General features: G+C 49.2%; 1 protein-coding gene across 2 annotated transcripts in view; it reads right to left on the bottom strand.

Moving 5' to 3' along the window:
• EFNB3 (ephrin B3) overlaps positions 1–27,131 on the bottom strand; it is a 142,700-nt gene that overhangs the window by 39,666 nt on the left and 75,903 nt on the right. For both annotated transcript variants that reach the window (XM_030187343.1, XM_030187344.1), the window contains exon 2: positions 22,424–22,719. In XM_030187343.1, coding sequence (XP_030043203.1) covers positions 22,424–22,719 — 296 coding nt within the window. The remainder of the gene's footprint in view (positions 1–22,423; positions 22,720–27,131) is intronic.

The raw sequence follows: 27,131 nt of genomic DNA, 5'->3' as shown, positions 1-27,131 counted from the left end.
ACGCCAGCAAAATGCAGAGAGCAAAGGGCTTTGAAAATACCAGAGGAGACGCCAGCAAAATGCAGAGAGCAAAGGGCTTTGAAAATACCAGAGGAGACGCCAGCAAAATGCAGAGAACGCAAGGGCTGAAAATACCAGAGGAGACAAGGGCAAAATGCAGAGAGCACAGGAACTGCAAACACTGGAGAAAACCCTAACAAAAGCACAGACCAAAGTCTCCAGCAAAATGCAGAGAGCAAAGGGGTTTGAAAATACCAGAGGAGACTCCAGCAAAATGCAGAGAGCACAGTGGCTGAAAATACCAGAGGAGATGCCAGCAAAATGCAGAGAGCAAAGAGGTTTGAAAATACCCAAGGAGACTCCAGCAAAATGCAGAGAGCAAAGGGGTTTGAAAATGCCAGAGGAGACGCCAGCAAAATGCAGAGAGCAAAGGGCTTTGAAAATGCCAGAGGAGACGCCAGCAAAATGCAGAGAGCAAAGGGCTTTGAAAATGCCAGAGGAGACGCCAGCAAAATGCAGAGAGCAAAGGGGTTTGAAAATACCAGAGGAGACGCCAGCAAAATGCAGAGAGCAAAGGGGTTTGAAAATACCCGAGGAGACGCCAGCGAAATGCAGAGAGCACAGTGGCTGGAAATGGCAGGGGTCTTGGCTGTGGCCGTGCAGTATTGTGCGGCTGAGGACCGGTCCCCAGGAACACGCAGATTGCTAAAGGTGATTAGGAGGTACAGAGGCAGTCGCCATGGAAACCAAGCAGAGGCTAACCTGCTGCGAACCCGCAATTCAGAGTCTTAAAATACACACAGCCGCGGCCGGGGCTTGGTGGCCTCTCCTGCCTATATCACTTATTCCATCAAAACAAGTGAAGTGGCTGAGTCTGTCGCTCTGCTTCCTGCATCAGTGAGACTGGCAGAACATCGATGGGCTGTGTCGGCATTACCGCACCGGCAGCCGCTAGTGGAGCTTTGTAAGGAGGGGGGGGGGGGGGGATTAAGGTTATTACTGCTTTGTTAAATTGTTTCTCTTTTATTTTAATCACTGTGGCCCTCATTTCACAAGCTCTTTTCGCATTTGATATGCGCATAAATTGGCATTTAAATGTTTATCTTGCATAAACATCTAAAGTCAGAGATTTTCAACCTTTTTCGTCTCATGGCACACTTACACGGCGCTAAAATTGTCAAGGCACACCCCCCACATTGGGTCCTGCATTTGACCTTCTTCCCCTCCCCCTCCCACCCCAACACTTGGACCAGCATTTTACCTTCTCTTCACCCCCCCCCCCCAACCTCACAAATAGTCCAGCATTTACCTTCTCTTTCCGCTGCACCCGCAAAAATAGTCCAGCAGCTCTCCCTCCTGTCCTCTCTCCAGCTGGCGACCAGGCATCTCCCCCTTCTCTCTCTTGACCCCCTCCCCCCTCCGGTACCTTTTAAAAAAAAGTTTCCTAGTCTCTGATGCTTCCCGCTTACGTGGAAGCAGGAAGTTACATCCAGGGTTGGCGCAAGCAGGCTGTACGAATCGCTGTTCCTGGCCACTACAGACAAGAAAACTTATTCTACTCTGGCACAAATTAAGCTGGCCCAACTCCTGCGGCACATCTGGGGAGCAGCTGCGGCACACACTGGTTGAAAAACGCTGGTCTAAGTCCTCATTTTACAAAGCTGGGATGAGAAGGTCTCAAACCCAAGGGGGGGGTCTTTTACTAAGCCGCGGTAGAAATCAGCTGGCGGTAAATGCCGAGACACCTGTTATATTCCTATGGATGTCTCTGCATTGACCTCCAGCCGATTTCTACCGCGAGCTTAAGAACGCTACCGCGGCTTAGTAAAAGAACCCATGAGTGCATGCGAATTGCATACGGGCGTGGTCTGGCTGCGTTTAGGGCGGGACAAGGGCATGGCATGTTTATTCCCCTTTTCAGAGGGGGACTGGATTCCGTAAATGGCGCCCCCCCCCCCCAAAAAAAATAAATCGGCACCGCACGGTATTCTATGATGGGTGTTCCAGGAGCGATGCCCTTTTTAGAATAGCGTGTAGCGTCGGGATCTGCGCTTAACTTTGGGAGCAAAAGGATTTACACCGACAGAGACAAGATGTAAATCCTGGCGTGCAAGCTGGGTGCAAATGGCGCAGTATTCTATAACACTGCGTGCATTTTGAGGGCGCAGCCCTGACCCACCTCATGTCCCTCCCCATCGTTACACCTCCCCCTTTGCAGATTTGCTGGAAACACTTAGGTGCTAATTCTATAAATGGACGCATCAGTGTGTTTTTCTGTGTATCTGCTGTTTCTGCCCCGTTTCAGTGCCTTGCATCCATTAGAACGCTTTTCTGCCCCTAACCTTAGCTGCCATATGAAGAATTTCCCCATAAATATCTATGTCCTAAGATCAACGTTGAGAATTAAACCCAGTGGTGTTCCTTGGTCGGCTGCCACCCAGGGTGGATCGCCACTGCGCACCACCACCACCCTCCCAATGCATTGCTCCAGTGGCGATCCTAGGTCGGCTGCCACCCGGGGCGGATCGCCGCTGTGCACCCCCCCCCCCGGGTGCAGCGGCATCCATCCCCCCAGGGTGCAGCACGACACCCCCCCTGGTGCAATGACACCCCCCTCCCCAGCGCATCAAGCCTCCCCCCCCCCCCCCCCCCCCCGGGTGCATTCTTGGCTGCTGGAGGGTGCAGAGAGCAGCCGCGCGCCTGTCAGCTCCACTGGCTCCGTGCTCCCTCTGCCCTGGAACAGGAAGTAACCTGTTCCGGGGCAGAGGGAGCAGGGAACCAGAGGAGCCGACAGGCACACGGCTGCTCTCTGCACCCTCCAGCAGCGTGCACCCGGGGCGGACCGCCCCGCCCTTGCTACGCCGCTGCATTGCTCTTACCTCGTGGGGTGCTGCTGGGAGCAGCCATGCGGCTGTTGGCTCCACCGGTTCCCTGCTCCCTCTGCCCCGGAACAGGAAGTAACAGCAGAGGGAGCAGGGGAAGCCGACAGCCGCAAAGCTGCTCCCTTAACACCCCCCCCCCCCCCGCAGCGTGCACCCGGGGTGGACTGCCCCCACCGTCATGCCTTTGGTACACCACTGGTTAAACCTGCCACCAAGCACTTTTAGGATTTGGGAAACAGTTGCTATTGAACAGAACTGCACTAGAGGGATTACCGGGGGGGGGGGGGGGGGGGGAGGAGGGGTGCCCCCAGGGGGTTTTGTTCCCCCAAATGCTAAACTGACAAGCAAATTGGTCACTGTGACAGCATTGATAACAGATTACCAGGGCCACCAAGAGGGGCCGGGAGGGCAAGATTCCCTGGGCCCAGCCTCCAAGGGGGGTCTGGCACCACAAGGCTCCCTTAGTTTCTCTCCTGCGTGTGGGGGCTGGGTGATTGTGTTAACGCGATAGTCCGGGTCCTGGCACACAGGCGCAGGAGAGTCAGACCGAGGGAGGAGCAGACACAGGAAGGTAAGGGGGCAGTGGTGGTGGCCGGTGTGGGGGGGGGGGGGGAGCAGCTGCGATGGCCCTGTCCTGGCTCTATTAAGATGACCAGTTATGCTGTAGCAGGTAGGCGGAGTCGTCTAATGGTCTAAGAACCAGGGGAACTGGGTTTGATTCCCACTGCAGCTCCTTGTGACCCTGGGCAAGTCACTTAACCCAATAAGTATCTGTATATAATATGTAAACTGCTTTGATAGTAACCACAGAAAGATGGTACATCTAATCCCACCCCCTTTCTCTTTCCCACAACTGGTTATGCTCTGGCTTTGAACACTTCGAGATTCCTTGCGCTTATTTTTATGGTGAAATCTGTTTATTGAAATAAATACAATGAATGAACACGACAGAATTTTACATTTTGTCCCCAGCAAGAACCAATCCTCCCTCTCCCCCTTCCCCACTCCCCGTAAAGCCAAGTATCATATAAAATGCATGTTTATATGCCACCTGCGCCTGGCACATAAATGCCCATTTCTCTGTATATTAGAACAACCTCAACGTCAGCAGACTCTGTTCTAAAACAATACTGAAACTGGAGATGTTCTCGCCTGCACATCTCAAATCCCATTCCTACGTGCTTTCGAAAGCACCTGTGCTATATTGCTCTGCTATTCTAAAGCTTTTCTCCGGACAACAGCAGCCATTATCCGGATAAGTGTCCTGTCCAGGCTCTATTTGTGCATTTTCAGAGGCATTAGCTGACAGTTCCGCTGAAAATTCTTACAGACCGTCTTGACAATATCCGTATGGTTCCGCTGAAAATTCTTATAGACTGTCTTGGCAGTATCAGGATGGTGTCCTGAGAATTCGTACAGACCAAGAGCGGAGTGAGGGCGGAGCATGGGTGTCTCTCCTTTGGTGCCATTTAACCACTGTACTAGCGGTTCTAACTGGGTCTCCATGCCACTAGCACGTGAACATGTCCAGATTATCAGTGTTTTCAAGGCTAAGTGAACACTCACCTGTGTACATGGCAGTAAAGTGAGTAGGCGCTATTCTGTAAGGGTTGCATATGTGGCATCATGCATAAAAACGAGAGGGCAGAGCATGGGGGGGGGGGGGGCATGGCCAGTGCTACCTCTTACACAATGCTGCAAGTTACAGGTGCACTTGTCACATTTAGGGATCAGTTTCATCATGTCTATGGCAGGTGTAACTGCGACACCTGAATGTAAGGCTCACCGATACTAGGGTTACCATATTTGGTCCCCCCAAAAAAGAGGACAGATGCCCTGCCCCACCACACTCCCTTTCACATCTCCCACCCCACCCCCTGTCACATATCGCCCCACCCCTTTCACCCCTTTCACCCCGCCACACCCCCCTAAGGGTGTCCTAGCCTAGCCTCCCCTTACCTTATTCTACTGCCCTGGTGGCCCCCCCTCTTTCCTGCCCGGAATGCTGCCCTGCATTCTCTTCCCCTTGCAATGCTGACGGTCCCAGCGCCACTTCAAAATGGCCACCGAGAGTTGAAGCGGCCTCACGAGACTTCCGAGTCTCGTAAGGCCACTTCAACTCTCGGCGGCCATTTTGAATCGGCGCCGGGACCGTCCGTCAGCACTCAGCATTGCAATTACAAGGGGAACAGAATGCAGGGCAGCACTCTGGGCAGGAAAGCGGGGGGGGGGGGGGGGCTTTCTTGCCCCGAAGAGGTCACTAGACCACCAGGGCAGTAGAATAAGGTAAGGGGAGAGAATGCTAGGGACACCATTAGGCCCGCCCACCAGCCTGCTCGTTTGTCCAGAAATCCGGACAAACGGGCAAGCTGGCAAAACCTTCCCGGTTGCCCGGCCATGTCCTCAAAAAGAGGAATGTCCAGGTAAAACCAGACATATGGTAACCCTAGCCGATACCGGGATGGGCGCCCAGATGCTGGTATAGGATAGGCTCTCACTGTACAGCATTGGAGGTGCCCTCTAGTGCCAGAGGGGAGCATGGATGTTCCTCCTAATTCTAGAAATAGCTGGTAATATTTACCTACTGTCTGGATAGCTATGTGGATGTAATTAGAACGGTGAAAAGGCTGACTTAAACCGCAGAGCTCTCCAGGTAGTGGCTTAATATCACCAGCTGTCTCTAAAGGGTCTGGCTTTGATTTACCATCTTTCAGAATTTCCAAAAGTACTTTACATTTATTATAAGTAGGCACTTTGGGGCAAAGTACATATATAAGTACATAAGTATTGCCATACTGGGAAAGCCCAAAGGTCCATCAAGCCCAGCATCCTGTTTCCAACAGTGGCCAATCCAGGTCACAATATACCTGGCAAAATCCCCAAAAAGTACAAAACATTTTATACTGCTTATCCCAGAAACAGTGGATTTTCCCCAAATCCATTCAATAACGGTCTATGGACTTTTCCTTTAGGAAGCCGTCCAAACCTTTTTTTAAACTCCGCTAAGCTAACCACCTTTACCACATTCTCTGGCAACGAATTCCAGAGTTTAATTACACGTTGAGTGAAGAAAAAGTTTCTCCGATTCGTTTTAAATTTACTACATTGTAGCTTCATTGCATGCCCCCTAGTCCTAGTATTTTTGGAAAGTGTAAACAGACGCTTCACATCTACCCGTTCAACTCCACTCATTATTTTATAGACCTCTGAGTGGAGGTCTATAAAATAATGAGTGGGGATAAGGAGGGATAAGTGACTTGCGCAGGGTAACAAGGAGCCCCAGCAGGAATCAGACCCAATTCCCTAGGTTCTGGGATCACTGCAATAACCAGTCACTGCTCAGTACCTATATTCAACAAATGTACCTGGACAACTTAAATGCTACGGCTGGAATCAGGAAGGTGCCCCAAACTGAGCACACAATCCCACTAATCCTGCAGAGTTGTACATCCAAACCTCTAAATAGTGTGCAAATTTGCACACGCAACTTATAGAATAAGGTCAATTGCACATGTCTTAATGAATTGATTAGCTAATTAGTCTTAATTAGTAGCTATAATTGGCATTAATTGGCCGTTATGGGCATAACTGCCCGTAGTCGCAATTCTATAAATTGTGTGCTCAAATTCTAAAGTATGCAGCTCCAAGGGGGCATGGGTTGGTCGAGGGTGTGGAATGGGAGGAACATGGGTGAGTCAGGGGCATGGATGTGGGAGGGGGCATGGGTGGGTCGGGGACGTGGACGGGGCATGGGTGGTTTCGGGAGTGTGGAATGGGAGGAACATGGGTGAGTCAGGGGCATGGGTGTGTGAGGGGACATGGGTGGGTCAGGGGTATGAGAGGGGCATGAGTAGGTCGTTGCGTGGACCTGGGAGGGAACATGAATGGGTTGAGGGCGTGGACCTGGAAGGGGGCATGGGTGGGTCGGGGTGTGGATTGGGAGGGGCATGGGCCGGTCAGGGGTGTGGAGCTGGGAAAGGGCATGGGTGGGTCGGGGGTATGGACTGAGAGGGGCATGGGTGGGTTGGGAGTGTGGAATGGGAAAAACATGGGTGAGTCAGGGGCATGGACCTAGGAGGAGACATGGGTGGGTCGGAGGCGTGTCAGACAATTAGGCACACAGGTTCTAGAATACAGCATTTACACCAACCCTTGAGCTTGTGTAAGCGCTTGCACCTAAAGTTAGGCGTGGAAATGCAGATTTACTCTGGCATAATATAATGGCAGTAGAATTCACGCTTAGTACGCATCATCCCAGCGCCTAACTTTAGCTGATCTACAGAGAGTTACCTCCTCTGTGTGCATAGTGCATGCTCTTAATTACATTCATTTCTACACATACACACACATGAACACAAAACGAAAACTTTCTGGGTGCCCATCCCTACCCCCAAATCTTTGGAAGTGATGAAGGGTCTGGTAGGACGACATCTGTGTAGTGAACCAGCTGAAGCCTAGTTTTGGCTTCAGAGTGAAACAGAAGTTTTAGTACACTATGAATTAAAGGGATATTGATCGACACGTTGGGAGGATCAGGATTTTATTCTGATTACGAGTGTTTTACTGAAGGGCCGAGTGTGCAGCATTCATAAATCTTTTATGTTCACTGCCAGGCAACTGTTGATCTATGTTTTTTAATATGAGGCTTCATTTTACACAGGACATTAACGGAGGAACTGAGATGCCCAGGTCAGGATGGTCTCGATTCCCTATTTTATAAAATGGCTCCACTGAACGCAGTGGCCACGGGAGAATACCGAGAACATCAGCAATTACAAGAGTATCTGCTAGCACCTCAAGAGGAAGGAGCGATTTTAAAAAGCTGCACGTAAGGAAAAACAAATCAGGCATACTCCTTTTCTCAATATGAATTGCTGCACCTTTTCAAAATCACTGCTCCCATCATTCCCCCCAAACCCCGGCTCCCCAAGAGCACAGAAATCCCTACCCTCGAACCCCACCTGCAAGAGCAAGAGACAACCCAACCCCAATTTCACACCATCACTTACTGGGTGCTAGTAATGGGGGCAGGAGCGATCCCTGTAAGCACCGGGATTCAAAATGGTACTGGTCAATCCCGTAGCCAGACCTCGACGGGAGGGGGGCCAGAGCCCAAAGTGTGGGGGGGGGGGGGGGAGACACATTTTGGCCTACTGCCACTTCTGCCCCCTTCCCCCCACCATCGCTGGAAGGTACCTTGGCTGGCTGGGGTCCCCCAACCCCCACCAGCCAAACCGGGGGCCCCAGAGCCAATTTGGGGGCCCAGGCCCCCGTGGCCCCCCTGTAGCTACGCCACTGCTTAGCGGTAGACTCGTGGTAGTATTACTAGAGTTGACCTGTGCCATTTGGAACCCCAATATCTACAAAACAGAAGCATCTGGGGATTGCCTCTGCCCCTGCCATTAGCCAACAGGGAACACTTTAGTAGGTGCCAGGGTGGGGGATGTCCCTTGCTGTCGCAAGTGAGGCTCGGGGGTGGATGGGGCTTTCTGTGCTCTCGAGGAATGGGGGGAGGGTGAGTCGATGCTTTGGGAGTTTATGTACTGTAGGAAAGGGTGGGGTTGGGAGGGTAAGGTTAAATGTTGTTTGGGACCTGCCCCCTCTGCGTGCCTTGAGGCAGGTGCAAAGCCCGACCCGGGCATAGACATGTTTCCTCATTAAAAAATGAGGGCTCACCGAACAGTGCCCTTTAGAAACCCATGAGTCCTGAGAACCTACACATGCAAACAGTTGTTGAAAAGAATGCTATCTTGCCCCTCTGTGCAATTTGCATGTGTATATGTTCCAAACATGGAGCAGAGGAGTAGCTTAGTGGTTAGAGCACCGGGCTGGAAAGAAACAAACGGAGGAGAAAAACCAGAACCTCACGGATGTGTAGATGAGGCAAAGACAAGAAGAATTTCCAAAGCACAGGACCTTTGAACTTGTGACGACATCAAAAGGTCCTATACTTTGGAAATCCTTATTGTCTTGGTCTCACTATTTTGTCGTCATCACTGGGCCGACCACCAGTTGAAATCCCAAAGCTGTTCCTTGTGAGGGGGGTGGCGGGGTGGAACTCAAAATGTGCCCCCAACCTCGGGTTCTGGCCCCCTCCCACTGTGAGGTCTGGCTACGCCCCTGGTTACACACAGGCGTATTTTCAAAGCACTTAGACTTACAAAGTTGCGAAGTAACCTACGGAACTTAGAAAGTCTGAGTGCTTTGAACATGAGCCCCCTCTGTGTCTTAAGACCCTCAAGGCTTGGTATTGGAGCTGAAGGAAAGGGTCACAGCTGAGGCCCAGAGGAGACATCTCTAGAAACGAGGTTTGAAAATCAGCAGTACAGGAAAGCAAGAAAAGGGCTCTTTCCACGCCTGCAGCAAGGGGCACGGCAGTTAAAATAATGAATGACCCTAGCAGTGAGCGTTTGGAGATGCTGCGGAAAGCGCCTGCCTTTCTCTGCGCGAGTGATAAACAGAGAAATTACAGTCTCACTCTCTGGCTTATTTCCCAGCTCTCTCGCTCTCATTCTGTCTCTATCACTCTTCTGAGACCTCCCTACATCTCTCTCCCTCCCACCCCTCCCTGCACTGCTGGTTCTTTTCCTTTCTTTCCCCATCCAGAGCGCCTACAGGTATCCATCTAGTATGCATTCTCTGGGTCTCCTCCTAGGAAAGCTGCAGTGAGCGCTGGGGGTAGGGGGGGGGGGGGGGGGGGGGCTGCAGTTGCGTCTCTCAGATCCAGCAGTAATAACCAGAAGTTTCCTATGGTTTAAGTCTAAAATCAATACCAAACATTTCCATCAACGGATCATTCCAACTTCAGAGATTGTTCACGGCTCCTTCTTACGACTTAAACTCTCCGGGATGAATTCTGTATGTGGCACCGGAAAAAAGCGCCACTCTACAAGCCACGCTTAAAGTTAGGTGCGGTTCATAGAATAGCGCTTATGCCTGGGAATCGCTCCTAACTTTAGGTGCGACCATTTGCAGGAACCCCACCACCACGGGTCACTCTCCCATTTCCGTGCCCCTTAATTTTTTTTTACTTGCACGTAAATTGCAATTAATTTAAATCTAATTATTGCCAAGAGTTGCTTGCTAAAAAGCCAATTATTTGCGCTAATTAGTTCATTATTCAATTACATTGGACACCAAGCTATTTTTGGTGAGTTTTATAGAATCGAGATGTCCTCTCAATCCATCTACAATTGGCGTCGAAGTACACAGCACTTACATGCATCACAGGTGTAGGGATATAAGAATGTTTTACATAAATAAATAATCGGTGGTTACACGCGTATAACTGGATGGGGTTTATATGTGGGCATGTCTTCAAGAGACACACACAACTTAAAGAATACTATCAAAAACGCACATCGGTTGGCGACAGGCCGTAACTAAACTTAGATGTGTCTCACTATAAGGCTCCCACTTTACACATCAGTATAATAAGCCTCTCCCCCTCCCCAGTGGACCTCCAGCTCGTCGTCGTTGATGATACGTTGAAAACTTCAGCTCAATGTGCTGCTGCGGATAGGAAAGCAAATAGAATGTTGGGTATCATTAGGAAAGGGATGGAAAACAAAAATAAGGATATTATTCTGCCGTTTTATCGCTCCGTGGTGCGACCGCACCTCGAGTATTGTGTTCAATTCTGGTTGCCGCACCTCAAAAAAGACAGTGGAATTGGGAAAGGTGCAGAGAAGGGTGACAAAGATGATACAAGGGATGGGACGACTTCCCTATGAGGAAAGACTGAGGAGGCTGGGGCTCTTCAGCTTGGAGAAAAGGTGGCTGAGGGGAGATATGATAGAGGTCTATAAGATAATGAGTGGAATGGAACGGGTCGATGTGGAGCGTCTATTTGCGCTTTCCAAAAATACTAGGACAAGGGGAGCATGCGATGAAGCTGCAGTGTGGTAAATTTAAAACGAATCGTAGGAAATATTTCTTCACTCAACCAGTAGTTAAACTCTGGAATTTGCTGCCGGAAAAGGTGGTTAAGGTGGTTAACTTCAAAAAAGGGTTGGACGGCTTCCTGGAGGAAAAAGCCATAGAATGTTATTGAATTGACGAGGGAATAATACAGTACTTCTAGGATGGGCGGGACAAATTGCTTGTTCTTTTGGCCGCTGTCGGTGACAGGGTGCTGGGCTCGATGGACCCTTGGTCTGTCCCAGCATGGCGATGCTTATGTACTTATGATGTGTAATGACATCCTGTAACAACCCCTCCCTCTTACCTAGGCACTCCGTGCAGTATCATTAGTATGACACATCCTTATAATATCTTTGACAGTGAGCACAGACAGACAGCCTGCGAAGGAAGCAAGGTGTCTGCGGTGAGAGACAGAGGCTGTGGGAGTTAGAAATAGGAGGAATGCATTGACTTTTCTTTATTTTCTGGCTCTGATTGCAATAAAAATATAGCACAGAAAGCTAATGACACCTGTGAGAGTGGGCATGAAAGCGATACCAGGCAGCACGAGCCCGGTCACAGGGACAGGGAAAGTGGGAAAAACAGAAGCCTTCCAGATAGAGACCAGACCCTCTCCATCTCCCTGAGCCTGTATATATGTGTGTGTGTGTGTGTGGCTGTTCTCCTGTTGGAAGGTGCTGAGAGAGAACAGCTGTGCTTCGTGTTATTAAAACAATTAATAAAAAGAAAACGCCTCCGCTGTGCTAATCCTCCATCATACATCTTTGCCAGCCTGCCCTGCTGCAGGCTGCCCAGCCCAAGAAAATTTCGGTCTCCTTTAACACTATCCGCCCAAAAGCCAGTGCTCTTTCACTGGCCAGGAACGGCTCCTAGATGGTTAAATAGTGCTTAACCGGCTATCTGCGAATACTCAGCGCTTCGCCAGCTAAGAGTGGTGGCCAAATGACAGGCCTAGATTTGGCAGGTTTCAACTTTAACTGGCCAGTGCTGAATATTGACTTGGCTGGTTATGTTGGAACTAGCCAAAAATAAACCAGATATTGAATACCGGTCACTGGAAGTGGCTCGGCGCTGACCGTGGGGGGGGGGGGGGGGGGGGGGGGGGGGGGGGGGGGGGGGGGGAGAGAGAGAGAGAGAGATGAACACGGTAACGGAATTCAAAAATGCGTGGGATAAACATAAAGGAATCCTGTTCAGAAGGAATGGATCCTCAGAAGCTTAGCGGAGATTGGGTGGCAGCACCGGTGGTTGGGAGGCGGGGCTAGTACTGGGCAGACTACGGTCTGTGCCCTGAAAATGGTAGATACAAATCAAGGTCAGGTATACATATAAAGTAGCGCATACGAATTTTCCTTGTTGGGCAGACTGGATGGACCGTACAGGTCTTTTTTTGCCGTCACCTACTACTGGGCTCATTTTCAAAAGAGAAGGGCGCCCATCTTTCGGCACAAAACGGGAGATGGGCATCCTTCTCCCAGGGTTGCCCAAATCGGCATAATCGAAAGCCGATTTTGGGTGCCCTCAACTGCTTTCCATCGCGGGGACGACCAGAGTTCCCGGGGGCGTGTCGGAAGCATAGCGAAGGCGTCCTTGGCCGATAATGGAAAAAAGAAGGGCGTCCCTGACGAACACTTGGCCGACTTTACTTGGTCCTTTTTTTTTTTATGACCAAGCCACAAAAATGTGCCCTAAATGACCAGATGACCACCGGAGGGAATCGGGAGTGACCTCCCCCTACTCCCCCAGTGGTCACTAACCCCCTCCCACTCTAAAAAAAAATGTTAAAATATTTTTCCAGCCTCTATGCCAGCCTCAAATATCATACCCAGCTCCATGACAGCAGTATGCAGGTCCCTGGAGCAGTTTTAGTGGGTACTGCAGTGCATTTCAGGCAGGTGGACCCAGGCCCATCCCCCCCCCCAACCTGTTAAACTTGTGGTGATAAATGTGAGCCCTCCAAAACACACCAGAAACCAACTATACCCACATCTAGGTGCCCCCCCTTCATCCCTAAGTGCTATGGTAGTGGTGTACAGTTGTGGGGAGTGGGTTTTAGGGGGGGTTTGTGGGGTTCAGCACCCAAGGTAAGGGTGCTATGCACCTGGGAGCTTTTTCTAAAGTCCACTGCAGTGCCCCCTAGGGTGCCTGGTTGGTGTCCTGGCATGTGAGGGGGACCAGTGCACTACGAATGCTAGCTCCTCCCATGACCAAAGGGCTTGGATTTGGTCGTTTCTGAGATGTGCGTCCTCGGGTTCCATTATCGCCGAAAATTGCTGCTACTACTACTACTTAATATTTCTAGAGCGCTACTAGGGTTACGCAGCGCTGTACAAATTAACAAAGAAGGACAGTCCCTGCTCAAAGGAGCTTACAATCTAAAAGACGAAATGTCAAGTTGGGGTAGTCTAGATTTCCTGAGTAGTGGTTAGGTGCCGAAGGCGACATTGAAGAGGTGGGCTTTGAGCAATGATTTGAAGATGGGCAGGGAGGGGGCCTGGCGTATGGGCTCAGGGAGTTTGTTCCAAGCATGGGGCGAGGCGAGGCAGAAATTGGGGACGAGCATCTCTATTTTTATGTATTTGTTGCATTTGTATCCCACATTTTCCCACCTTTTTGCAGGCTCAATGTGGCTTACATAGTACCGTGTTGGCGATCGCCAATTCCGGTTTGAGAAATACAGAGTGGTATTGCGTTAAAGTTACATAAGTGACAGAGTAAAGTAGGTTGTCAAGGGGGGAGAGTTAAAGTTTTGCCCAGATCTGGTACAAGTTTTGTTGTGTTGTAGGGTTCAGGTGTTTAGGTTGGATCGTTATGGTATGCCTTTTCGAACAAGTTGGTTTTTAACGATTTCCGGAAGTTTGTTAGGTCGTGCACGGTCTTCATGACGTTAGGTAGTGCATTCCATAGTTGCGTGCTTATGTAGGAGAAGCTGGACCTAAATGTGGAGTTTTGGGCGTCCCCGACCGTATTATCGAAACGAAAGAGGGCTGCCCACCTTGTTTCGATAATACGGGTTTCCCTGCCCCTTCGCGGGGACGTCCTGCGAGGACGCCCTCAGGAAAACTTGGGCGCCCCGTTCGATTATGCCCCTCCACGTCACTATATATAAACATACTGATTCCAGCCTGAGAAAGGGACAGGTCTCCTTTATACATTATACACACACGCACTGATTCCAGCCTGGGGAAAGGACAGGTCTCCTTTAACACTATAGATACACACTGTCCTATACACTATTATCCATTTTCTCTAGTTCTTTACCCCCCTCCCCCCAGGCTTTGCACTATTTCCCTTCTTCTACTCTATCTTATCTTTACTCTTTAGCATAATGTGTGTGTGTGTGAATTTCTTTCCTGTCAATACATTATAATTTTTTTCCTTTTCTGTGCTTTTTGAGTTTCTACACCGCTGTGATCTGCAATTTAGTGTTAAGCGGTATAGCAAATCCCAATAAGTAATATATACTGTAAACTACGTACACCGATTCCGATCTGAAGAAAAGACAGGTCTCCTTTAACACCAGGAGATTTCAAAGCCTCTTGTCGAGGTTTTCAGTTAGACCATTGAGGACTTTATAAAATACTGCATGGCACGATTATACGATTGTTTTGAGATGTGGTTTCATTGGTTTCATGTACTGTTACTTTAATAAAACAGATTTAAACATAACACCAGGGCTGGCCCCCGCAAGATGCTGCCTGAGGCGGAGCTAGGATGCCCCTCCCCTGGCCAGGATGCTACCCCCTTCCAACCTGCCGCCGGCACCCAGCATCTCCCCTTTGCAGCATTACCCGGCAGCAGCGATTCCCAAACGCTGCTCTGCCACCAGCACCTGCCTCTTGCGGCTGCCTGAGCCTCTGACAAAACAGGAAGTTACATCAGAGAGGCGGGCCGCAGTAAAGGGAAGAGGCAGGTGCTTGCGGCAGGGCAGCTTATGGGAATCGCTGCCGCTGCCAGATAACACCAGGCAGATTCCGCCGCTGCCGGGTAACGCTGGGGAGATGCCGCTCCTGAAGGGGGGGCCTCAGGCGGCCTAATGGTCAGGCTGCCCCTGTTTAACAGTATATATATCTACACACTGATTCCAGCCTGGGGAAAGGACGGATTTCCTTTAACATTGTAATTCCAAACCTGGGGAAAGGTCACTATTTGTTTGTTGCATTTGTACCCCACATTTTCCCACCTATTTGCAGGCTCAATGTGGCTTACAAAAACCTGTAATGGCTTCACCATTTCAAGGAACAGAAGTACATTTGGTGGTACAGAGATATAATAATAACAAGGTTAGCAGTCGATTACTCAAGCAGTTATAGAGAGAAAACGGTCAAAGTGAGGGCTGTCCTCGCTATCACTTGAAAAAGCTTCAATCTCTGCAAAACACGGCCATTCGTCTTCTCTGCCACGCATGTCATTTCAAGCGCACTTCACCTCTGTTAAAAAAAAAAGTCACCATTGGCTTCCTGTCGAGCAAAGAATCTTGTTCAAGCTTCTGACACTCACTTTTAGGGCCTTTCATCTAGGTCTTCCAAGTTATCTTTCGACTCTTACAATTCCCTATTCCACTGCTCGCACTTTAAGTTTAGTTAATGACCACTGTTTGGTTCTCCCAGGAACAAAATCAACACACCACTGCGTCTTTCTTTTCCACTGCCACCTTCAACTGGAACTTTCTTCCAAAAGAAATTGGAGGTGAATTTTCTTACTAAACATTTTAAGCAGCCTTCAATACTTAGGGCTTCTTTTACAAAGCCACGCTATCGATTTCCGCGTGGCAAAGGAGATGAAGCCCGTAGGACTTGAATGGCCTTCCTCTCTTTTACCGCACCTTGAGTAGTGTGTTCAATTCTGGTCGCCGCCTCTCAAGAAAGATATAGTAGAATTGGAAAAGGTGCAGCGAAGGGCGACGAAAACGATAGCGGGGATGGGACAACTTCCCTATGAAGAAAGACTGAGGAGGCAGGGCTTTTTTTTTTAGCTTGGAGAAGAGACGGCTGAGGGGAGACATGATAGAGGTCTATAAAATAATGAGTGGAGTGGAACAGGTGGATGTGAAGCGTCTGTTCACACTTTCCAAAAATACTAGGACTAGGGGGCATGCGATGAAACTATAGTGTAGTAAATTTAAAACAAATAGGAGAAAATTTTTCTTCACCCAACGCGTAATTAAACTCTGGAATTCGTTGCCACAGAATGTAGTGAAGGCGGTTAGCTTGGCATTGTTTAAAAAGGGGTTGGATAGTTTCCTAAAGGACAAGTCCATAGACCGCTACTAAATGGACTTGGGGAAAAATCCACAATTTCGGGAATAACATGTATAAAATGTTTGTACGTTTCGGTAGCTTGCCTGGAGCCCTTGACTTGGATTGGCCGCTGTCAGGGACGGGATGCTGGGCTCAATGGGCCTTTGGTCTTTTCCCAGTATGGCATTACTTATGTACTTAAGTAGGAATCGGTAGCTCAGCTTTGTAAAAGAGGCCCTTAGCTTTTTTGAGTCAGCTTTTGGTACCATCTAGCCGGTCTACTCTTTTTCTTTGGACCATCTCTTTTCAGGAGTACCTTACCTCCCCCCCCCCCTCTTTTCCCATCCCCCATCCGTTTCCCCCTGCTTAAGTCCCGACCCTATCTCTGACCTTACCTTGTCTAGCTGGCTCTTTATCTTTGATCTGCTAAGTTGGCAAAGGCGGATGTAGCAAATGCTAACCAAACTAAACCGAGGAAAGGATGGGTCTCCTTTGACCACACCGAGGCCGATATTCAGACCGCGAGAATTAGCCAGGCTGCCTCCCGTGGTTGGCGCCGAGCCTGGAGATTCAATGCCGGGCCATTTGCAGTGTTTGGCCAGTTGTTTAAACCAGCCAAAGACAGGCCTGTTATTTTGGTGGCCTAATTTGGCTGCCAAACTTAGCCGGTGATGCGATGAATATTAGTGGATAGCCAGTTACATCACACGGTATAACCAGTTATCCAATAATTGCCAGCTGGCAATATTCAGCGGGAGATAACCAGCGATCTCTCGCTGAATCTTGCTGGATAGTCAGTTAAGTGCCATTTAGCTTTCCAGGGGCTGGATGTATTCCAACCTGATCTTTTTCGGTGTCCTGGTCACAAGGTAGTGACCGGTGGTACAGCAGAATTTGTGTACCTGTAGGAATTTGATGGGAGGAGCAGTGGTTTTTGTCATGGGGCACCGAGTACCGGCATCTTTTCCATTGCCTGTTAAAACTGACCCCTGATTTCCAATTATTAGTGCATGAGGCCCAGCTGTGCACACCTCAAATGCACACCAAGTCCAGCATCTTTGGGTTTCCAGTTCAGTATTTGTCTGCACCTTTCTATTTCTAATATGTGATCGTTATTCTGTATTTGGCAAAGCTCTATCTAACGTAAATTCCCACACCCAGCAACGCAGCACAACCAATGATCGCACTGGACGATATACAATCTTCATTCCCTTCGACCTTCATGCTGCCTGACACACACCTACCTCATTCGACCACAATACAACCTTGTATTTGTTATCAACCGACTGGTGAACACCTTTACAGTATTATGTAAGCCACATTGAGCCTGCAAATAGGTGGGAAAATGTGGGCTACAAATGTAATAAATAGATAAATGATTTGCAAGTGTGGCCAAGGAGAGGTACTTTGAGCAGTCCGGCTTGTTCTTTTCTCCCAAAAGCAGTGTTTTCTAAGGTCTGGTACAATATCTGCATTGTGGCCTTTTCATAGACTCAGTGGTGTAGCCACGGGTAGGCCTGGGTGAGCATAAACCCCTCCACTTTGAAGTTAGTCCCACCCAGCAGCGATGTAGCTGGCGGGATCCCCAAGCCCTGCCAGCCAGACCCCCAGCATCTCTTCCTTCCCTCGGCAATCTGGGGGTCTCTTAACTGCATTCCCCCAAGTCCCTGCTACCTTTTAAATACTTCTCTTCTTCACCCGCAGTGAGCAGAGAATCATACCCACTGTTCGCTCGGGCCCAGAGCCTTCCTTCTGACATAACTTCCTGTTTGCAGGACCAGGAAATTGCATCAGAGGGAACGCTCGGGGCTGGCATAAGAAGCGGGTATGAGTCGCTGCTTACTGCCAACAAAGAAGAGAAGGATTTAAAAGGTAGCAGGAGATTGGGGGAATGCAGTTAAGAGACCCCCCCCCCCATGATTGACGGGGGGTGGGGGGTGGAGGATGCCGGATAGGGGGGAGGGGTTCCTAGCCACCCACTTTGGGCTCAAGCCCACCCAAAATTTGGTTGTCTGACTACAACCCTGCATAGACTCTGTGGCTGGTTGCACGAGATGTGGCTTTTGTGGGGGCGAGTCCCTTAGCGGTCACTTCATCCCTTCAGGATGGCTTTTGCCCGTGTGTCCTGGCACTGGTTTCTGCTTGACAAAACAAAAGCACCGAGAGCAGTAATGTGACCATTTTCGCTGGGGCCCCTGGAACTGGACTAATACCACCATCTCATGCTAGGTAGCAGGGGTGTAGCCAGACAGCAGATTTTGGGTGGGCCAAGGCAAGGAGTGGGTGGGCACCAAGTGTTCCCCCCCCCCCACTCCCCCTACCAAAAAAAATATCTCAGCTGGCGGGAAAATGCAAAAATGCTTCTCTCCACCTTGGCAGTCTGCAGCAGGCATGCGCTAAAAACTGAGCATGCGCAGGTCCCGGTATCGTGGAGAGTAGCGTTTTCATTACCATCAGAGGGAAGTCTTCAGCAGGCGGAGCTTGGGATCCCCACCAGCTACCGCTAAACGTGTGCTACTGTTGGGTGGGCCTGAGCCCTAAGTGGGTGGGCCCTGGCCCACCCAGGCCCACCTGTGGCTAGGCCACTGCTAGGTAGGCCAACTTAGCTTAGCTGGGATCTGAACTGGTGGTTTAGGGGTGAAAAACTCCTAGGCAGAGCCATTCATCTGAGTTATCTGTTCTCCAGAGGAGACAGCACATCTCCTGTAACACACACAGAAATGCTGGCTGGGCAGATGGACATTTCTCCTTTACAGACTGACCAAAACGCAGGCAGGCGTTCAAAGCAAAGGGAAGGGACAGATAACCTTTATATGACATACAGTGATTCCAGCCTGAGGAAAGGGCAGTTCTCCCCTAACACTACAAACACGAATTCCAGCCTGAGGAAAGGGCAAGTCTCAGGGTGTAAATTCCTTCGTCTGCGGCATTTCTACCCCAGGCTCTGGAAAACCAAGAGTCCCAACCCACAGATTGCCAGAAACACCTGTTCCACAACCTCGCTTACTAGATAGTGTTAGTCATTATCATATAAATGATTTGTTTTTTCAAATTGTAAAAATACATTTTTGTTAAATATCACCTTTTGGTGGTTATCACTATCCTCATGATTCATGGATTTGAATGCTGAGCTGCCGAATGTGCTAACAGATACAAATCTGTTGATAAAAATGTGGTTACCAATTACCTCCTTTCAAAATATATCTTGACAATCCATAGGCAACTCTACTTTTTATAGGATCACGTCAAACTTTTCTTATGTTATTCCATAGCAGTGGCGTAGCCAAGGGTGGGCTTGGGTGGGCCCAGGCCCACCCACTTTGAGCTCAGGCCCACCAATAGCAGCACACCTATGATGTGGCCGGCAGAGATTCCCAAGCTGAAAACTCCCAACAACTGTCCCTCCTGCATACCTTATAAATAGCAGATCTTCGCCTGCAGGAAGCAGCGACTGATACATACTGCTTACACCGGCCCCACAGCCTTCCCTCTGACGTATTCCCGCCTATGCGGAAACAGGAAGCTGCATCAGTGGGAAGGATGTGGTGCCTACATGAGTAGTGTGTATTAGTTGCTCCTCACTGAAAATCTGAAATTTAAAATGTGTGCAGCAGAGGGGGGATATTTGAGAGACCATATGGCATGCAGGCGAGAGGAGAGACCAAATCGCCTATGGGATAGGGTGGGGTTCTTCTGCCCACCCATCTTGGGTCCAGGCCCACCCAAAATTGGGTGTCTGGCTACGCCCCTGTTCTATACAGGTACCATTTTGTTTGATATATCCCCTCATCATCTCGCTGTACTGTTTACGGTTTATATTAACGCAGAAAGTTTCTGTTCCATTATTGTTTGGCTTTGTAAATATTTTTTTAATGTTTTCAAAAATAATAAAGTATCGTGAACTTAAAAGAGGACACACCTCCTCCTGCCCCCAAATTCAAATTGCGGCCACAACGCTCCTCCTAAAGGAAAACAAAGAGGTGCAAGTTTACCGACTTGATGAATAGGAGCCAAGCAGGAACTAAGTGTTTCTTCGAGTTTCATATTTTGCATTTAACCTCTATTTTCCTTTTGGAAAAACGGACATGGAGGGAGGCAAACGGTACCATCAGAATGAGATGGGACTGTGATTCCTTGAACACTGCAAAAGCTCTCCTTCTCTCTTAAAATTCTTAAAAAAAAAACAGAAATGGGAGGGGAGCGGAATCAGTAACAGCTAAGGTGGCCAACCGGCTCCATATTCGCCTAACAGGGTTGATCCAGTCCTGGGTTTAGCCTACTGCATGCAGGGACTTGTAGTCTTGCCTTTCATGGGGAATTCAATTGGGATCTCGGGGGAAACTACAAGTCCCTGCATGTAGTTGGGTAAACCCAGGACTGGATCAATACCGTCGGGCCAGTTTTCAAGCCTGATGCACGGTGTGCAGCTTTGTGAAGGACCTGGGACCCGTTCCTAAGGTCAGATCTGCTTCCTGAACCATTTGGGGCTGGGGAATGCTGCAGAGATTATAGTTGTTGAACCACAGTGATGCTTAGGGAGCCTTTTACTAAGGCGCGCTAGCGTTTTTAACGCACGCTAAATGCTACAGACGCCCATCCTATATAATAATTCTCACCACCAACGTTCTAATGTGGGACTGCCTGTGTCCGTGGCTCCTGGAGTTGCTGAGCTAGGCTCCGTAGCCAGGATGACATCACTAACAGCTGATTCCCAGGCAGGGGGAGGAGTGTTTCCCTACTCCTGCCTGGGAATCAGCTGTCAGTACGCCACTCCCTGCCACTTCGGAGCAAGTGGCAGGGAGCCGCGCATCAAAAAACTACAAGCACGGCACCATAGAACCCCCCCCCCCCCTCGGCACATCACCCAATCCCCCCCTCCGGCACATCAAACAAACACCCCCCCCCCTCCAGCACATCAAACAAACACCCCCCCCCCAGCACATCAAACCCCATCGCCACCTGCAGATGCCAGTGGTAACGCTGTCCAGACGCTGCTGCTTCTCCTGTTGAGCAGCAGCGGCCACTACAAAAAGAAAACAAGCGAAAAATGTTTTTAAACCCAGCCCAAATCATTCGCAAATGTCCGAGTCTTACATCGCAGTCTCTGCAGCCGCTCCTCCTTTCGCCTCCACGTCACTGCCCCTGGAGTAAGACCCCGGAGGAGCGCAGTGACGTGAGAGGAGGAGCGACTGCAGAGACTGCGTTGTAAGACTCGGGCATTTGCAAATGATTTGGGCTGGGTTTAAAAACATTTATCGCTTCGTTTCTTTTTGTAGCGGCTGCTGCTGCTCAACAGGAGAAGCAGCAGTGGCCAGACAGCGTTACCACTGGCAGCTTTGGGTGGTGAGGGGGTTTGATGCTCCGGGGGGGGGGGTCGCTGGACATGGGTAGCTGCAGGGGGAGCAGGGGGAGAGGAGGGTCGCTGGACATGGATGGCTGGAGGCGGGGCAGGGGAGAGGGAGGTGGGGACGGGGTTCTGAGACCAGAGAGGTGGGGGTGGGCCCTGCGAGAGGGGGGTGGAGGCTCACACTCACTCACTGTCTCTCACATACACTCTCTCTGACACACTCCCTGTCTATCACACTCTATCTCTCTGTCACACACACACAGACACTGTCTCTCACACACTCTCTCTCACACACACACGCTGTCTCTGTCTCTCTCTCATTCTCTCTCTGACACACACACTCCATCTCTCACACACACTTTCTCTCAAACATACACATTCTGAGGAAAACCTTGCTAGCGCCAGTTTCATTTGTGTCAGAAACGGGCCTTTTTTACTAGTAGGAAAATATTGGTGCCTCTAGCGTTTAGCGCAAGCTAGCGTGCCTTATTAAAAGACCCCCTTAGTGGCTTGATTTGGGGCTCCCAACCGCAAGGCTCTTAAAAAGTCCTGCTGCGTGACCCCGAGCTAAAGACTGTTGTTACAATGCAGGGGCAGAGAAACACCAATTCGGTTGGAGGGGCCAAACAACCCACCTCTATCCCAAACCCCAAGCTGCCTATTTTCTGATGCTATGTGGGGGAAAAAGTGACCCACTCCAGTCTGTTGACTATGCTACAATATCTGGGCCAGGTGAATTAGGAGGGGCTTATAAAACAGGGTAAGAACCCCCCCCCCTCCCCATCGGGGGTTTGCAAACAAAGGCTTATGGTTCCAAAGCAACTCTTAAAGAATTGAGGACAGTGACTAAAGGCAGCAGAACCATCTGATAAGAAAGACTGACAAAACGTTATTGTTCCCTTAAGAAAAATGGCAACAAGGAAGTGACATCATCAGTGCCACGCAGACCCCAAGTAAAGCTTTTATCGTTCCCTTGCACAAGTTGAAACAGGATAAAGAGAGAGAATGCATAGAACTTTGAGGTGACTTACTAATGATGAAATAATCGTGGTTGGATTTGAACTCATGGCCCCAGAGATTGGGGCTGTACTCCTGGAACTTGATGGTGAAACGCATATCAAGTTCAGGCCGGTCACAGGTCAGGAGAAGGTTGGGAGTTTGCAGGATCTCACACTGCTCCACTTGCTCTGACGTCTGCACTAAGTACAGCTTATAGTATTCATACTCCTCTGTAGAGAAGGGTCCCAGGGGCAGCGACCTCGGGCAGATCAGGTCCAGACGGTCGCCAATCTGGGGGTAAATGATGTAGCCCCCCTCATCCTGAAATCTAGAAAGCGAGAAGAGAGATTCAAGGTATAGCATTAAGTAGCATCAGTGCAGTGTTTCCAATTACTACAGCGACCTATGATGGAAGCTTGCTTGTGTGTGGAAATGAAAAGGACCTGTCCAAAGGTATCCAGCACCCTGACTACCCTTATTCCCTGTAGTTAGCATCAAACCTTCCCTTCACTAATCCCTCAGTTGTATTGCATCCCTTTCTTCTTCCCTTCCCCCTCCAGGTGGACAGCATCCCCCCCATTCCCCTCCTTATTATCTCCCATATGACCAACATCTCCTCTCGCCTCCCTACTTTCCTCCTCCAGGTGGCCAGCATCACCCTTCCACTCTTTAACCTCTTTCCTTGGTGGTCAACAATCCTTCTTCTTCTCTCTACCCTCCCCCACCAAGGTGGTCAGCATCTCCCCTTCCTCCTCTCCCCCCTCAGTGGCCAGCATCATCCTTTCTCTAATCTACCCTCCCCACTTAGGTGGCCAGTGTCCCCCCTTCCTCTTCCTACTCTCCCTCCTAGGTGGCCAGCATCCCCCTTCTCCTCCCTATTCTCCCTCCCTAGGTGACCAGCATCCATCCTTCCTCTCCCTACCTTCCTTCCTTGGTGGCCAGCATGCCCCCTTCTCCTTTCTTCCCTCCCCAGATGGCCAGCAACCCCATTTTCACTCCATACCCCCTTATTCAGCATCTCCTCTGCCATCTTGTGTCCAGCATCTTTCCCCATTTCCCTGCTCTACTTTTTCCCAGACCCAGGCAGAAGTTGAAGGAGACTCAGCACCGGTGCAGGAGTTCCTGTCTGGGGAGGTCAGGAGTCAAACAGCAGCGCTTCAGCATAGGCCTGTATTTAAAGGTCCCACAAGGGTACTGAGGCTGCTTTCAACTTCAGCCTGGGTCCAGGAAAAGGTAGGATAGCAGTGGGGGGCAGGGAAGGAAGGGATGCTGGACACGAGAGGGGTAGGGGTGTATTGAAGGGGAGAGGAGATGCTGCTGTCCTGCTGCCCTAGACCACTGCCTATGCAAAGCATCTGTTGTTGCTATCTGGCTTACTAGCGTGTATGTTCGTGTGAAGCTTTCACTGCTTTTGTCTGTGCCATGTCTGTTCTCCAATTAATGGAGACTTCAGTTTCAGAATCATCAATCCACCTCCTTTCCTTATCACTACATTCACTGTTAAAAAACAAACAAACACAGCCCAGCACTCCCCTTTAAATCCTGTCCACCACCTTCCTCCACCTGCAAAGTTAACAGGCCTTGATATTAGACAGCTCTGGGTTTGTTTGTTTTTAACTTCTAACCTCAGGGCATTGCAATCTTCATTGGTTCTGTTACATTCAGCTGTCCTCTCCCTCCTCCCCACACACACACAAACCCCCAGGCATCAGGGTAGGATACCTCACCAAAACAATGCTCAGATAACTGGCTATACAAGCAATGGGGGACAATTTAACCTGCTTAGGGCTGTGACATCTGAGGAAAACTCCTGTTCTCAGCACTGGGATACACAGAGCTGTCAAATTCCAGGACGGAGACTGTTTGAACAGCCCACCCCAGTGCAGTGTGGGATTTGTAGTCACTGATTTTACCCATTGAAATTTGTGCTGCAGATCCCATAATGCACCAGGATAGGTTTGCCAGAAATCCAGGACTGGCCTAAAATCTCCCTCTTGGAAGCTTTAGGTCATACGAAGGGCGATTCTGTAACTGAGCAGCTGCGCGTATGCGAACCACAGTGGAGATGACAAAAAAAAATTAGGCTGAAGGTTTCTAAATATTCAATGCCGGGACTCGCCTGCATCAGGAGTCCAGCTGATCTTATGAAGAACGTTGTGAACTCTACCTGGAGATTAGGTCTATCTCAACCGTAAACAAAATGATCTAAACTTCACTGCAGGACAGGGTTCATCTAGGCCTGGGTTTACCCCGTTTAATGCTGGAACTTGTAGTTCTGATTTTTCACCATTGCAAAATACTACCAGTCCCAGCATGAACTGGGGTAAACCCAGGACTGGATCATAGTAACATAGTAGATGACGGCAGAAAAAGACCCGCATGGTCCATCCAGTCTGCCCAACAAGATAAACTCATATGTGCTACTTTTTGTGTATACCTTACCTTGATTTGTATCTGCCATTGTCAGGGAACAGACCGTATAACTCTGCCCAGCACTATCCCCGCCTCCCAACCACCAGCCCCGCCTCCCACCACCGGCTCTGGCACAGACCGTATAAGTCTGCCCAGCACTATCCCCGCCTCCCAACCACCAGCCCCGCCTCCCAGCACTGGCTCTGGCACAGCCTGTATAAGTCTGCCCAGCACTATCCCCGCCTCCCTCCCACCACCGGCTCTGGCACTATCCCTGCCTCCCAACCACCAGTCCCGCCTCCCAACCACCGGCTCTGGCACAGACCGTATAAGTCTGCCCAGCACTATCCCCGCCTCCCAACCACCAGCCCCACCTCCCAACACCGGCTCTGAATTTGGATCCAGTTAGCAGTCTTTAACAAAAATGGCCTTTGAGTGTAGGAAGCAGGGGGAAGATATTTTGAGGGTGGTACTGGAGGATATAGCAAATTTGCATAGGGAAGACTTTGCATTTAGAACTGCAAAGCTGCACAACAGGCTTGTTTGGGAATGCAATGCGAGACAGAAAACCTGGACTGGAGCACAACCGATAAAGACCAAAGTACGTGAGGGAAGGGAAAGGGAAGGAGAAAACAGCCACGCTGCTAGAGACCCAAATGATATTGAAAAGGTTAGTCTTGCTTGAATTGGAGGACTAGCCTAGTGGTTAGTGCAGTGGACTTCGATCCTAGGGAACCGGGTTCCGTTCCCACTGCAATTCCTTGTGTCTCTGGGCAAGTCACTTAACCCTCCATTGCCCCAAGTACCTGTATATACTATGGAAACCACTTTGAATGTAGTTGCAAAAACCATAGAAAGGTAGTATATCAAGTCCCATTCCCTTTCCCTAGACAATGCAATGGGGAAATCAAAACTACAATTCCCTGCATGCAACAGGGTAATCCCAGGACTGCATCAACCCTGTCCTGCAAATGTGGATCCAGTTGGCAGCCTTAATATCCATCTAAGATATCAGTAAGGAGAGTCTGAAAATCCGCACTGGAGTCTCTCTCTTGCAGACGGGTTCTCAGCAGGAGTAGAGAGCAACTATTTCAGCACCAAAATTTTGCTGCTGTCATGTTCTTGAACACCAGGAATTTTTCTTTAGTTCAGAAATTGTATTTATTTTATATAATTGACAAACAAAGGGGAAAAAAACATTGTCTAAATGGTACATTATGAATCAGAGTACACTGTTCAAAGATTTAACAAAAAACTTTGAGAACAAAAACAATACTTATTTTAAAAAATATATACAGTAAATAAATGAAGCCCAAATCAGTCCAACAAGAAGAAAAGATCGTACACTAATGGAATCTCAAGGATTAAAATTAGAGTTATTTGTAAAATGGTCCTCCACAGGTTTCCATATTTTCATTAGTCAGATGCTTTCTTGTTTTTTTCAGATGCTTTCATTTCGTATTTATAAGTGAAGCATACTGTATTCTACCAAAAAACTGGAATTAAAGATGATATGTACTTCCAGCTGCTTATAATTTGTTGAATGGGTTATTGATATTAAAATATCAAATGAAGTATCCTGGCATCTAGATAAAGTGGGATGTACAGATGTGAGAAAGATAGCGACAAGTGAAGCCTCTCAAGAATTTTGAGAGGTTCATTTTTTCTTAAACTGGCAGCGTACGTGGACGCCATGTCCACGACTATCAGAACGTCCTTAGATTTCCATAGGAATTTCTCAGTCAGCTATTCCAGGTAACAGGAATTGGATAAAGAAGTACCCTCCCCCCCCCCCCCCCCCCTTCAAAACTGCCAGTGCCCCCTGGGCTTGAAGGCCTGTAATACATCAGCCCAGCTCCTGGGAAGCAGGGGTACTCTGATATGATGGATGGAGTCTTTGCTTCAGGAGAGAAAGTGCCAGGGGTCTGTTGTATACCAGGAAAATACTAAACAATTCCAGAAAGAGAGAGGGCTGGGGGTAGAGGATAGGCGAAGAGAGAGAGAGATCGATAAAAAAAAAAAAAAAAAAAGCCAGAAAGGGAGAGATTGGATCTGAAAACTTTTTCTCACTTTGTATCAATGGGAAGCCCCACTTATAAATCAGGCCCAAAGAGCGGGGAATGAAAAATGGCCAAGGAGATTTAGGGCTGCGATATAGGCGCGTTAACATTTTTAATGCGCGTTAACCATGTATGCGTGTTAACTGTGTAAGCGCCTAGAATATCCCTATAGGCACCTATATGGTTAACATGTCAGCTAATTGTTAGCGTGTTAAAAACACTAACGCGTCTTATGGACCTTAGAGAGAGATACGAATGATGGTGGAAT

The sequence above is a fragment of the Microcaecilia unicolor genome, chromosome 14 (genome assembly GCF_901765095.1).
Source record: "Microcaecilia unicolor chromosome 14, aMicUni1.1, whole genome shotgun sequence".
NCBI classification, from domain to species: Eukaryota; Metazoa; Chordata; class Amphibia; order Gymnophiona; family Siphonopidae; genus Microcaecilia; species Microcaecilia unicolor.
Note: the sequence above shows the minus strand (reverse complement) of the source record. Positions and strands in the feature narration are given on the sequence as shown.